Source organism: Condylura cristata, unplaced genomic scaffold (genome assembly GCF_000260355.1).
Source record: "Condylura cristata isolate star-nosed mole 26May11 unplaced genomic scaffold, ConCri1.0 scaffold00030, whole genome shotgun sequence".
Classification (NCBI taxonomy): Eukaryota; Metazoa; Chordata; class Mammalia; order Eulipotyphla; family Talpidae; genus Condylura; species Condylura cristata.
The window spans coordinates 16,897,977-16,910,971 of NW_004567131.1; the positions used below are offsets into that span (position 1 = coordinate 16,897,977).

Here is a 12,995-nt window from a genome sequence, read left to right on the forward strand (position 1 = left end):
TCCCCAGTTCTTTTTGGCTTATCAGTCCCCCAGAGAATCAAAGGAAGAAGTGTGGCAGCTAGATTTATTAACATCTGCTTGCTTTTGGTGGAACACTGAGGGAAAAGCCAAGAAGACTGACAGTCACAAGCAGCATAGTCATTATTTTTAAAAATATAAGTAAACTGCTTGGTGGGTAACAGGCTCTTTTAATCATCAGTACAACAGTCTCCCCTTATCCACAGGAAATACTTTTACAAGAGCCACCATAGGTCCTGAAACCAGGGATAATACTGAATCCACCTACAACATGCTTTATCTTACCCAAATGTACTTATGAGAAGTTGAACTTATAAATTAAGCACAGTTAACATTAATAAAAGTTATTATATTACACTATAACAACATATAGTAAGTTCTATGAATGTGGTCTCTCAAAAAATGCCTTAGTATTTACAGGGCCCTCCTTGGTAATGCAATGGGTTGTCTCAGCACTGTGGGGTTGTCCACAGCTACTGCAGCATGAGTTCGTTTCCAGCCAGAGAGCGGACCAACATGGCATGGCAGACCTCTCCTGACCTACCTTCTGCTTCCCTCAGCACTGTACTTCAATCTGCCTGTTCTGCTCCCCACTCTTGTCTATGGTGAATCCTCTCACCTCCCCCACCCACACGTCTGGCCTGTACCCCAGTTCTTAAATGCATAAACTTAAAACCTTAAAAAAAAAAAAAACTTAGTATTTACAGTTTGCAGCATTTGCAGACGACAGTGAGCACAGGTGACGAAAACGAGGAAAGCGAAGCTCCACATGAGAGGGTGTCTGCAAGTCTGTGTGGTGGTGCTGTCCTTGAGCCAAGGACCGACGCTGCAAACATCTTCTCTGGTCTACTGTGTAGTTCTCAAAACACGTCACACCTGCTAGTGACTTTCCTCTGTCTAGAGGGAAGGTAAAAGGGGAATGAAGAATCACCACGGCACAGCCACCTTTCACATATTCATGCACACGAGCCACAGAATTATCCTTCTCTCTAATAGTTCAAAACTTTGAATATAGTAATGTCAGAACTATTCCTCCCCAATCCAGAAGAGCAAATAGTAGGATACAGGTCAGCAATAAAGAGGGCAATGAGGGCTGGAAATTGGGTTAATAGAATTAAGGGCAGTTTGGGAATTCTTTTTCTGATGTCTATTTCTGTTCAAATTCTATTGGCGCTGACTCTCAGAGCTGAATTTTAGAAATTTTAATAATGGTGATTACAATCATTTCTTTTGGACTGTTAGCGCAGCAATTAACCACTAGAAAGAAACTGAAAATGATTCTTGCAGCTGCTTTCTGTTGCCAGCCCGAGAGGCTTCCATCAGCCCTGCTGCCCATATGAGTTGTAACCACTGCCTTCTGCTGGACGATGTTATGCCCATCTGGTCCATTTCAACCAAATTCAAGCCCATGTTAAAAACGTTTATTCTGGGCCCTCCCTGGTGGAGCACCGGGTCAAAGCACAGCACTACGAAGTTAGCTGTAGCCACTTCAGCACGAGTTCTATCCCCAGCTGGGGAAGTGACCCACATGGTGCAGCAGACCTTTTCTGTCTTGCCTGCTATTCTCCTCAGCAGTGTACTTTGTCAATCTGCCTGTTCTGCTCCCGCCTCTGTCTCTGGTGAATCCTCTCACTGCCCCCTGCAACTCTGGCCTGTACCCCAGTTCTGTATGCATAAATAAATAAATCTTTAAAAAAATGGTTATTCTAATGGGCTCCACACACTTTTTATGCAGGCCCACATTAACTCAGGTACTCAGGAAAAGAATGCAAAAGTGCAAGCAATATCAACACAGCAAAATGCTAAAGAAATTGTCCCTGAAACTATTTTATAAAGCTTGGAGATGACCTTGGATGATAATGACTCGCCCATCTAATAGGTTTTCAACACCCAAATCAAATAAAACACAATCATGCCAAATCTAAATTACAACACTTTATTGCAGCATCGGCAAAGGTCAGATTTTTGAAGCTGGTGAAGATCGGGCAGCATTTCCATGTGAAATGTTACAACTTTACAAGTTTTGTTTTTTATTTAATTCTACATGCAGAAACTGAAACATGGTAAAAGAAAAAAATGCAAAACAGCCAGAAAAAAGATGTAATCAAGTTGTAGCATACAGATGTGTTCTTTAACTAAATTTACTACGCCTATTGGAAAGCAAAGGAAAGGCAACTATCCTAATAAATTAACAAACTGCCAGAAACAGACTAAGAACCCTCATTTCTATTCAGTGGGGGTCAAAACAAAACAAAACGAAACAAAAACAAAGCAAAAGCAAAATCAAAGCTCTACTGTTTCCATACTTTGTTTAGAGACAGAGGCTGTAAACCCATGAAGGTCAACAAAATCTTCTGATCCACTTCTGTTGTCCTTCGTCCATCGTCTGTGACATGCTGACTGGCACGCTGTTTGTTTTCAATGATACTTACAATGGGCTCAACTCTCCCTATTCTTAGGCTGGTATCAGACTTCCCTAAGCATCTGACTTCATGCTCTTTGGATACTAATAGTCTTCACATTTTCCTTTTACCCTAATAGGCAATTTTATAGTACTGACTCTGATGGATAAAACTGATTGTTCTCCCTCATCCCTTGTTCCTCTTGAAACAAATTCCTAACAAAAGCCTTCCTGGTGGATTATCTGGTATTTGGATATCTTTCATCATTTTGTTGTCCTGCATGTAAGTTTTTACTAGAAGGTTTTACTGCTTGCTCTATACTTTTCTACTGTAGTCCTGGAGCCCCCATATGTATCTTCTTCCAACATGGGATGTTCAATTCAGAGACACTGTAACTCAAATCAAGTTTAAAACTCAAGTTCATTTCCCCCAAACCATTACCATTACAACCATTTCTTCTCCGGCTCAATCATCTCATTGACGCTCTTCTGGGTGTAACTGCTCAGTAGTCAAGTCAACCGTCTCATTTCTTGACTGCCATTCTCAAGAGAAGATTAACCCTCACGTGATTTCCATTACAAAAGGCCGTATGCCTTATCTGGAAGCGTTGGCTTGTTCCGGTGTTGGCAGAGGCTGCTGTTTCCGCCTCATGGCCCCAGCCTGTCCCAGGTTTAGATTCGCAACTCTCTAGACCGACATGCTGAGATGTGTCCACTGCTCTCATTCAATTGCTGGAGGACTCCACTATCCACAACATCAGATACAGGACCTAATGAAATGACACGTGCTGCTGGATCAACGTCTCCTAAAGGCACAAACAGGGCAATGTTAAAGAACTAGTGCTAAGGACAAAGCTCCAGCAAGAAGGGCCACCTAAACACCATGGACTGCTGCTTATGGCTGTCTCCAGATGAGCTAGTGCTTTGAGAGGAGTACATGAACTCTACGGACTGAGACAAACAAAAGTATGGACACTAAAAATAGCAATTCTGATGGTGACGGAAGGGGTGGCCCTGTCCTGCTAACTTTCCTTAATCTCTAAGATGCTGCAAATTAATGGTTTGTACTATGGTTGACTTGTATACTCCCAAAATTGCTGTGTTGAAGTACAAGTCTCAGAAGCTCAAGAATGTTACTTTATATGGAAACAGGGTCACTGCAGATGTGATTAAGTCAGATGAGGTCATACTGTAGTAGCAAGACCCTACTCCAGTCTATTTCTATAAAACATACACTGTAAAAACACATACACACACATACAAGGAATGCCACATGAAGATGAAAACAGATCAGATTGTGCTGCAAAAGTAAAAGAATACCCAAGATTTCTGGCAAACAGAAGCTAGGAGCAAAGCATGGAACAGAGTCTCCTTGATAGCTCTCAGAAGTCACCAACCTAGCTGACACTCTGACCTTGGATTTCCAACTTCCAGAACTGTGAGACAATACTGTTCCTTTCTTTAAGTCCCCCAGTCTGTGGGACTTTGTTACAGCAACTCTAGCAAACTAATACAAGTACTCACAAGGTAAGTTAAATTAGCAAGATTTCAAACAGTAAAATATAAGCAAAACCAAACTAAGTGGAAAAAAGGTCAATAACAAAGTATTTCCTGAGAGAAGGAGAAGGCAAAGCATCTCATCTGGAAGTCAAGACAAGCAGTCGCATAAAACAGAATACTTCAGTGAATGCAGTGAATGACAGGAAGAGTATGTTCACAGTGTTGAATAAAAAAGACACATAGTAGTGATGAACGTGTAGGGTGTCACTTGGTTGGTTTATACAGTTAAGTTATTTTGAAAGATTTGAAAATCTGAAAATTGAAAGAGACAATATATCCTTAGGATTAAATGCTCTAGAAAGGTCTCTATTTCATAACAAAACACCACTCTTTTATAAAAAGGATGTATGACAACATCTAATAAAATTCTCCTAAGATGGTTAAAAAACGTCTAAAAGTGTGGCCCATGTTCCAGTAACTTTGATATCACCTGGGAGCTTGTTAAAAATGAATCAGAAATGGCTATCAAAGTGGAAAAAAAAAAAAGAATCAGAACAAACGGCTAAGAGTTAAATGATTAAAATACATATTTTAAAGTCTAAGAAGCACTGTTATAATCCATAGGAATTGGCAGCATATCAACCATATTAGTATTAACATTTGCCAATGATGTTAAGTTTCATAGTTCCGTTCAATACTGAAAGAGTAGAAAGCCACCAGGTTCTGCATTACAGGAGTCCTGGAAAATTATTTAGAGTGCTGCTGTTCTTTAGACTCAAAAGCAAATGCTTATAATTTGTTAGTGCATCAACTCCTTAGTGAGAAGGGCTGAAATTTCAAGGATCTCTCATAAGGAGGAAAAAAAACAAACACTGTAATTAATGCTTGTAATTATTATAGTAATACAGTTATGGATTACCAAAATCAACAAGAATAACTTTAAATTACTTTCACAGTTTTCAAATTTTCCTTTATCTGACACATAATGTCAACAATACTAATAATGGGGGCAGTGGGGGAAGAACACTAGCCAAGTTAAGAGCCAAAATGGAAAAGTTTTTGACTCCACTAATAGAATTTTGTTTTCTCTCTTGTGTATAAGAATTCACAATTCAGCATATTCTAAGATAGTTGATGAACCACTGCCTCCAGATACACATCTTTAATTTAGTTTGGCCAAGCATTAAAAATAAGAGAAAATAAAGAGGCATAAACCATCAGGAAGCTCTAGCCATCAAATGATTTATTCAAAATACTGCCAATTTTGACTTAAAATTTAAGTTTAGAAAGTGGAAAAGAAAATCTGGTCCCCTGAAGGGTCAAAAACCCACGCTGACACACTTGTTTGTCCTCTCCTGCATACATGCATTTTAAGAACAGTGGCTCTGAAAGTACCACAATAGTTTATAGCAGAAACCATTTTTAAGAACAAATGGTTTTTTTTCCCCCAAGTTGTAATTTTGAGAGATTTAAAACAGGGAGAAACAGCTCACTAGAACTGGGATTCTCATAAAAGGAGGGAACAAGAAAGAAGAGCAAGGAAGCAGAACACAGGATGAAAGTTTATTAAATGACAACACAGTTTTTAAAAGTTCCTTTTGTCCATTTAAGAAATACTTGCTGATCATCTCATGTGCTATGAGTTTGGGAGCAGAAACAATGGAAAAAGAACCACTGCAGAAACCCTGCCCTCAGTTTTCAGCCTCAGGGGGGATGGAGAGAAACTGAGCAGGGACTGAGTTGGACAGTCTGTGGGATACAGGAGGTCAGGGCACACGTATGCTGTGGCTTAGCTCAGGCTTTAGAATATCGAGGTGAGACCTGACAGAAGAGCAGGAATTCTTTGGGGGGGATAGGTACTAAAGGGTACCTAACAGAGGGAGGCAAAAAGAACTTAATAAAAGGCCAACCTGGTTGGGAGGAGGCAAAGAAGAGCAGATGAGATCAGTAAGCATCAGTCGACATCCCTATGTGCAGTAATATGTTGACCTATGGAGGAGTTTGCACTTTATCTTACATGAGGAGCCACTGGAAGATTTTAAGCAGAAGGTCTCACACAAAAGAAAGAGATTTGCGTATGAGAACACTGAAGGTGCAGCAGAAAAAGTGAATTAGAAAAGCTTGAAACTGGAAACCGATAAGTAAACCAGGATGCTGCTGGCAGTAATCCAAATGAGGAATGATGAGATTGGTCTAGAATCTTTGCTGTGGGAGAGGAACTAAAATGGGTAAGAGTGAGAGTTGTTTAGTAGTAGAATCAGAGAATATTTAATTAATGTGACATGTAAATTGAAGGGAAGCTGACAGTCGAAAATAACACTATCTTTTCTAGTTTTGGACAACTGGAGGGGATCCATTCATTGCCCAGAAAGAGAAGTGAGGCTTGAAGGCTGGAGACCCATCGAAGTGTATGTTTCTGTGAGACATCTAGGTAGCTCCTTGGAGATCGCCGGCTATCAAGTCGAAAACCAAATGCACTACCTGGGCTGGAGATACCATGTGGATAGTAACTTCTCCGTGTGTGGAGAGAGTAGAGTGAGAGAGGAGGGCCTAGGACCAACCCTGAGGGTCAGAGTGCCGCCAAACAGAAGCAAATATCTTTAAAGTCAGGAGGCAAGGGAGAAAAGAAAGAGTAGAACACAAAAGAGCCACAGAAGTCAAGGGAAAGAAGTACAGTAAGAGAGAGGATGGTCCACATGTTAAGCACTGCTGACACACTAAAAGTAACTAAAGGAAACAGGAGGAGGCAGAAGAGGGCCGGGGTGAAGGCAGTGAAAGCAATTCTGGTTAAATGGTACAGGGAGGCAGCAGACTACAGTGGAAAGGAAAAAAGCAAGCAAACCTATTTAATTTTTTTAAATTTCACTGACTGGGGTGGAGGAAGGAGAGGAGTGTTAGAGGGAGGAAAGAGAAACCTTAAGTTAACAATAAAAATGTTGAAAATGATTGAATAACTGGTAACAAAGGAACTCTTGTGTAAATATATGTATCTATTTAAGTATATGTTAGTTTACACATCTGTTTTCCCATATTTTTATTCCCTACCGCCTTAAAAATGCTTGGTATTCTATAGAGTCAATCAATATTTTCTTAAAATAAATAATGACTTTGGCAGAATAGTCCTTTCAAGCACCTGATTTTAATTCTTTCAATACCTGACTTTTCCTCCAGACTATTAAGATTAAGGACGCTGTCTTCTGCAAATTTTGAACTGGACTGAACTTATTGGTAAGTGCCAGAAGAATGCACACCAAAGGTTAGCAAGTCCTACTTCAAGTATCAGTGATGTATCAAACTTCACACTTTCTGATTCAGGCAAGTTATTCAATATTTAAAAATTAAGCTGAAATATTACAATTGGCAATATCTGAATGGAGAAGGCATTAATAGAAACAATGCTGGTCAGAGATGTTAAGTTGCATGGACAGGTGAAGCTGATGGCAAACTTCAAGATAAACATATCCTAATAGTTCTATTCTCTTAACAGTGAGGTAAGAGGTAACAGATACTATCACGAACACTGTAAGAGTTACTCTAAGCAAGTTACTCTAAGAAAATATAAAAAGAGAAAGCTAAAATTGTCATGGTCTGTTAATCTACCTAGGTTCTATAGCTCAGCAGCAATAAAAAGTTTTATTAGAAAACTATAAAGTTTAGAGCATGAAAAATAATCTGTTATCTTATTATACCTGATTAGATGGGTTTATATATAATTAACTTGAATTTCCACAAAAATTATACTCAACAGGTAGGAAAACGGATCTCCAAATTATCATAACAAAGTATCTAACTGCAACTTGATTAGTTACTTGAGCACATAGCTCAAAGAAAATGTTATCAAAAACACAGAAGTATTTTACTGAGTAAAGACAAAGGTCTCAGCAGCAACATTTTCTCCAATACTACTCTTCTGAACAACAAACTCATCCTGCTGCTCCCATCCTAATTTACTCCATTCTACAGCTCCTCACCTGCCCCGACAAGGTGTCTTGGGGCTGCTGTACATCCACACACTAACACTTAACTGAGATCAGAAAGAGCAGCAAACTGCTGTTACTTTTGATTATAACCCAACCACACAGAAAAAAATTGAGTGGATGGTATGGGTCTTTCGATAAGGTTCCAGAAGAACTTTAAATGAACAAAAAAAAAAAAGATCAATGTAGTCTGATTAGGAAACATCTTCATTTTAAAATTTCTTATAGAGTTTTAATTATAATTTTAACTAGGTTTCAGTACAACTGTCATAAAGCTCAGCAGGACATTTTAAAAGTTTAAAAAAGGCACACAAATTTATCTCAAAGCAAATTAAACCTGCGTATCTGGATATCTAACAAACAGGTTTTGAACTTTTATCGACATTTTAGACTATGTAACACTGATCTGAAAGAACTTAGGATTTCTAACAAACAAATCTAGAATTATCCCTCTTTATAAATGCAAAAGACAAAATTAAATTTAAAAAAGTCCACACAGAGAGAATAAAGTCAAGGCCTGTGTGGCTAAAACAAGATTTCTGTTTTTACTTTATGTTATAAATAGATTTTCTTCTTTCAAATATCTACAACTTTAAGATTTTTCCATTTTGTTTATACCTTGGGTCTTTATCAGTACATATAATCTAACTAAATAATTTATTCACATGAACACAGCTTATGGGGAAAAAAGAGAGAAGGCCCTACCTCCCACCAGTCTTAAAGATTAGATCCGCATTAGGTGCTCCCTTTGGATGTTGGTATCGAGGCCTTCTCTCCCGATTGGTGTTTGCTGGAGCTGGGCGTTGTGCAAGAGACTGCAACATCTCTGTAATTGGGAGCAAAACAGAAAAGGTGAACACTGGTAAGAGCACTCCCCCTGTGGAGAACATAAGGTCCCAGGAAGATCAGGTTTATCAGTTCTGGCAGGTTGCTGATTAAAGGAAATCACCATTACACAGACTAAAATGATCAAGAAAGTGCTTCAAAAGCACATCAGGAAATGAGAAATGCTTTTTAATATCATTTAATATCCAATGTTCCCCTTATTGTTGATTTGGTTACTATATGTCTTGTGAAGCAGTAAAACAGTAAAAGCAGCAGTGTAGTGCATTAGCTATGAGCACACGTTTAAACAGTACTGGTTGTCAAGTCCCAGCTCTGCCACTTGATGGTTATGGGGCTTTCAGTTCAGTTTCCCAAATGTGAAATAGGGATAATAAAAATTTATCTTTCAGAACTGTCATGCTTTAGGGGGAAAAATTATCTAGCCCACAGTAAGTACTTATATAATGTTAGCCATTTCATATATATAGCTATTTAATAACAAATAACATCATTTATGATTTAAAATGCTGGGTATCAACTAGATGAGAAGAGGAATTAAAAAAACAGAAATTCACATATATTTCACAATGATCTCTTGCACAAAAAGCAGTTTGTCAGTAAGTGCTATATAAACAAATCCATTATGGCTCTAAAATCCATTATGGCTCTAAAATCTGCAGGAATATCAGAAAACAGGCTAAGAGGCATTTGTGGACTTATACAAGAGGTTTCAGCTAATCCAAGAGTGCTGGTTATATTTGCATGAAATCAGAACCCTAAACATAAGTATGCCATCAAATCCGAAGGAGCATGTGGTCCCTAAGATGGATTTTGAAACAGATGAAAATGGAATAGTAAATGCTTATTGAGTTAATTTGCTCAGTAGTAGCATCATGAGGCAACTAAAAATTATTATTTCACTTACAAATATAGTTCTAACAGTATGGAGTTTAACTGAAGTACGGAGTTAGCAGGAAACAGTACAAATTACATTCTTGCTACTTTACAAATACAAAGAGAAAAAAACTGGGATAAAAAAAAAATAACCAACTGCTTGGCTAAATACATGAGAGGGTAGAATAACAACTTTTCCTATACTTAAAAAACTCCAAAGGCATGCACTCTTCCACTTCTGTTTTATAAGTGACTTTATACCTTGATAATCTTCCTGTTCTTGCCGTTCATTGATATCTAGTGTGAGCTTTTTCATTCTCATTCTCTCTTCCTGTTCTGCCTGTTGCTGGTTCCAATGATTTGCAGCAAGTTGGGAGGACATGGGCACATTTAGGATCTTGAACTGAGGGGAAAAAAAAACAAACAAGGGATTGAAAATGGCTTGAGAAAATAGAGGGAAAAAATACTTCAAATGAAATGGTGTGTAGAATTAAACTAGCTTAGGAAAATGTCACTCCTTTGCTGTGCTTTAAAGAGTATCATTCTAAGAGCATAAATGACAGTGGCATTGCTCTGATAGAGACACATCCATTGGCACAGAATGAGAAAGCGCTTAAGTAGAAGCTTCTCCTTTTGGCACCCTGTTTGGAAGCACACATCCAGCAACAAGATCATTTTCCACCCTCTACACTCTATCATGTGTGACAATTATCAGAAAGACCATTCTACAGCATGCTATAATATGCATCCTTTTCATTTCTATCACCTAGAACCAGATTTGCCTTCCTAAACAAACAAACAAAAAATCTAGTCCTCCCTACTAATGGTCTTTCATTTTCTAAAAATAGCTACAACACTGGAAAGGAGGAAGAGCTAAGCAACTGACCTGGAGACCTATTTCTCTGTTATTAGACAGCGTTCTTATCTTTGGAATGTTTGTTTTTAGCAGAATGTCCTCAGTTTAGGATTGCATAAGGTAAATAAACCTAGATAAATCTACAAAATGTATGGGTACTGGGTTCCCTGGAAATTAAGCAAGCAATGTAGCTAATTAGAAAATGGAGCTGTCTCAGGACCTAAATTCTCTGTGAATATAACCTGTGCACCTCATGTAAGACCCCGTCTACTATTCTGGGCAAAAGGCATGTCTGATATGAAAAGAATGGACTTGAGAATGTGCTTGTGATCCTAGACCTCCATTTGACCTGTGTTTTTGTCCTTGAAGTTAGTAACAAGATTTAATGCTGCATAAGTTCTGATTCTTTTGAGTATGACTGGACAATCTGCTTCTTTGTGTTATCTCAGATGTCCCCACTTGGTGTCCTCTTTTATGATGCACTTTCATAGTGTATGCGCCTCTTAAAATGTAGTACTCCAAACACTAAATGCACCAGGCTAGATACACTATTGTGAAAAACATTGTGTGTGACACTACCTATAACCCAAATACCTGTTTTATAGGCAGATAATTAAATATTTCATGTATTGACAAAAATATATATAAGGTAGCACTAAGCCACTAGTAATCGGTAAAAGGGAGGAGACCTCCTGCTCCTTCTCCCAGTGAACTGAGTTTAACAGGACCTGCTCGTCGTAGTCTAGTATGGACTACTTCCAATGATTACTTTCTATTTTGTAAGCTCAAAACCACCTTTAAAATACAAAAGTCTTCGTGGTGTGTACTTCAAACACAATTAACACACTTAAAATGTACATTTTGATGAATTTTGAAATACCATTACATTTAAGAAATTCTCACCACAGAACAACATAAGAACTTCTAAAAAGTTCTTCTGAAATACAGTAAGCTGATCTCTTCCTCTATCTCAGCCCCAGGGAACTGCTTATTACTTCTTGCCATTACTGGTTTTCACTTTCTAAAATTTTACATAAATCGAATCACCTAACATTCACCATATTTTGTCTAGTACAAAAATTTTACTTTAGTCCCTGCTTAGAATGATTTGACATATACCTGTGTTGTCATATGTATCAACAGTTTATTTCTTTAATAGTACACTAGTAGTCCTGGCATGACTACACAGCAGTTTTGTTTTACTAGTCACTTACTGATAGCATTTCAGCTGTTTCTAGTTTGGGGGTATTAAAATATAGTTGTACTTTCATGTACAAATATTTGTGTGGATTTTTTAAAATTTACTTAAATGAAGAAATGGGAAATGCTGAGAATATATGGTGTGATTTACTAGCTAAGAAACTGCCAAACTTTTCCAAAGAGGTTGCACCATTTTGCTATCTACGAGCATTGTCAGCTCCTTCACACACTGCCAATGTTTGATCTGGTTTTTACTTTAACTGTTCTAATGTGTGTAATAACATTTTCACCTTCTTAATGACTAAAATTACCTGTATTAACACTCAACCTAGAACTGCACTAAAAATTGACACCAAGTTTACTAGTTTACAGCTTTCAGAATGACTTTCCATGTTCTTCAAAAGGGAAATACTTGCCCACTGTGAATCTTTTTAACTACTGTTGCCATTCTCTAAGGCTTTTCTAAGTTTAATGACAACTGCTCTACAACCATGCATGTAAGTTCTTTTGGTCTTCAAGGATATAATTTGTATGCCTGAAGACTGGAAATTTAAAATAGATAAATTATCCCTTTGAAACTATGTAATTTTACCCAATCTTTAATTTACCCTTCCACGTTAAAATCTTCCTTCCTGATAAAAAGGAAAGAGACTTGTTTGTTCCATAATCTCTCCACAAGGCAGTGGGCTCACCTTCCTTCGTTTTACTGCTTTTAACAGTCTTCTAAAAGAGTAATTCCTCATTCTTTTCAACAACATCACCTTTAGAAATTGCAGATTGTGGGCTGTTTATTTCTAAATCCTAATGTATATGGCCTGATGGTGGTCAATTTTTTCTCCTTCCATAATTATGAATTATTTTTTTGCCCTTTCCCCAAACTTTTCCAATTCCACATTATGATCAGTTCTTTCAATGAAATATATACTTGTCAAGACAGTGCTGCAGAGTAGTCAAAAATAGGGATTTTTGTAGTCAGGCAGACGGGGTTCATGCCTCAGTCCTATCCATTATTAGACTAACCCAGCAAGTCATTTAAGAATGCTCTTTTGGCCCTCCCTGGTGGCGCAGCGGGTTAAAGCACAACACTAAGAAGCTAGACACCTCTGCACGAGTTCAATCCCCACCTGCCCTGGAGGTGACCACATGGTGTGGCAGACCTCTCCTGACCTGCCCGCTGCTCCCCTCAGCAGTGTACTTTGTCGATCTGCCTGTTCTGCTCCCATTCTGTCTCTGGTGAAGCCTTTCGCTGCCCCTGAGCCTCTAGCCTGTACCCCAGTTCTGTATGCACAAATAAATAAATCTTAAAAAAAAAATAAATAAATAA

General features: G+C 38.2%; 1 protein-coding gene across 2 annotated transcripts in view; it reads right to left on the reverse strand.

Moving 5' to 3' along the window:
- Positions 1-1,940: 1,940 nt before the first annotated feature.
- The window catches only part of UPF2 (UPF2 regulator of nonsense transcripts homolog (yeast)), a 90,210-nt gene continuing 79,155 nt past the window's right edge, over positions 1,941-12,995 (reverse strand). For both annotated transcript variants that reach the window (XM_012731388.1, XM_004691246.2), the window contains exons 20-22: positions 9,877-10,018; positions 8,602-8,722; positions 1,941-3,225 (exon numbers count right to left, since the gene is read on the reverse strand). In XM_012731388.1, coding sequence (XP_012586842.1) covers positions 3,216-3,225; positions 8,602-8,722; positions 9,877-10,018 — 273 coding nt within the window. In that variant the 3' untranslated portion in view covers positions 1,941-3,215. The remainder of the gene's footprint in view (positions 3,226-8,601; positions 8,723-9,876; positions 10,019-12,995) is intronic.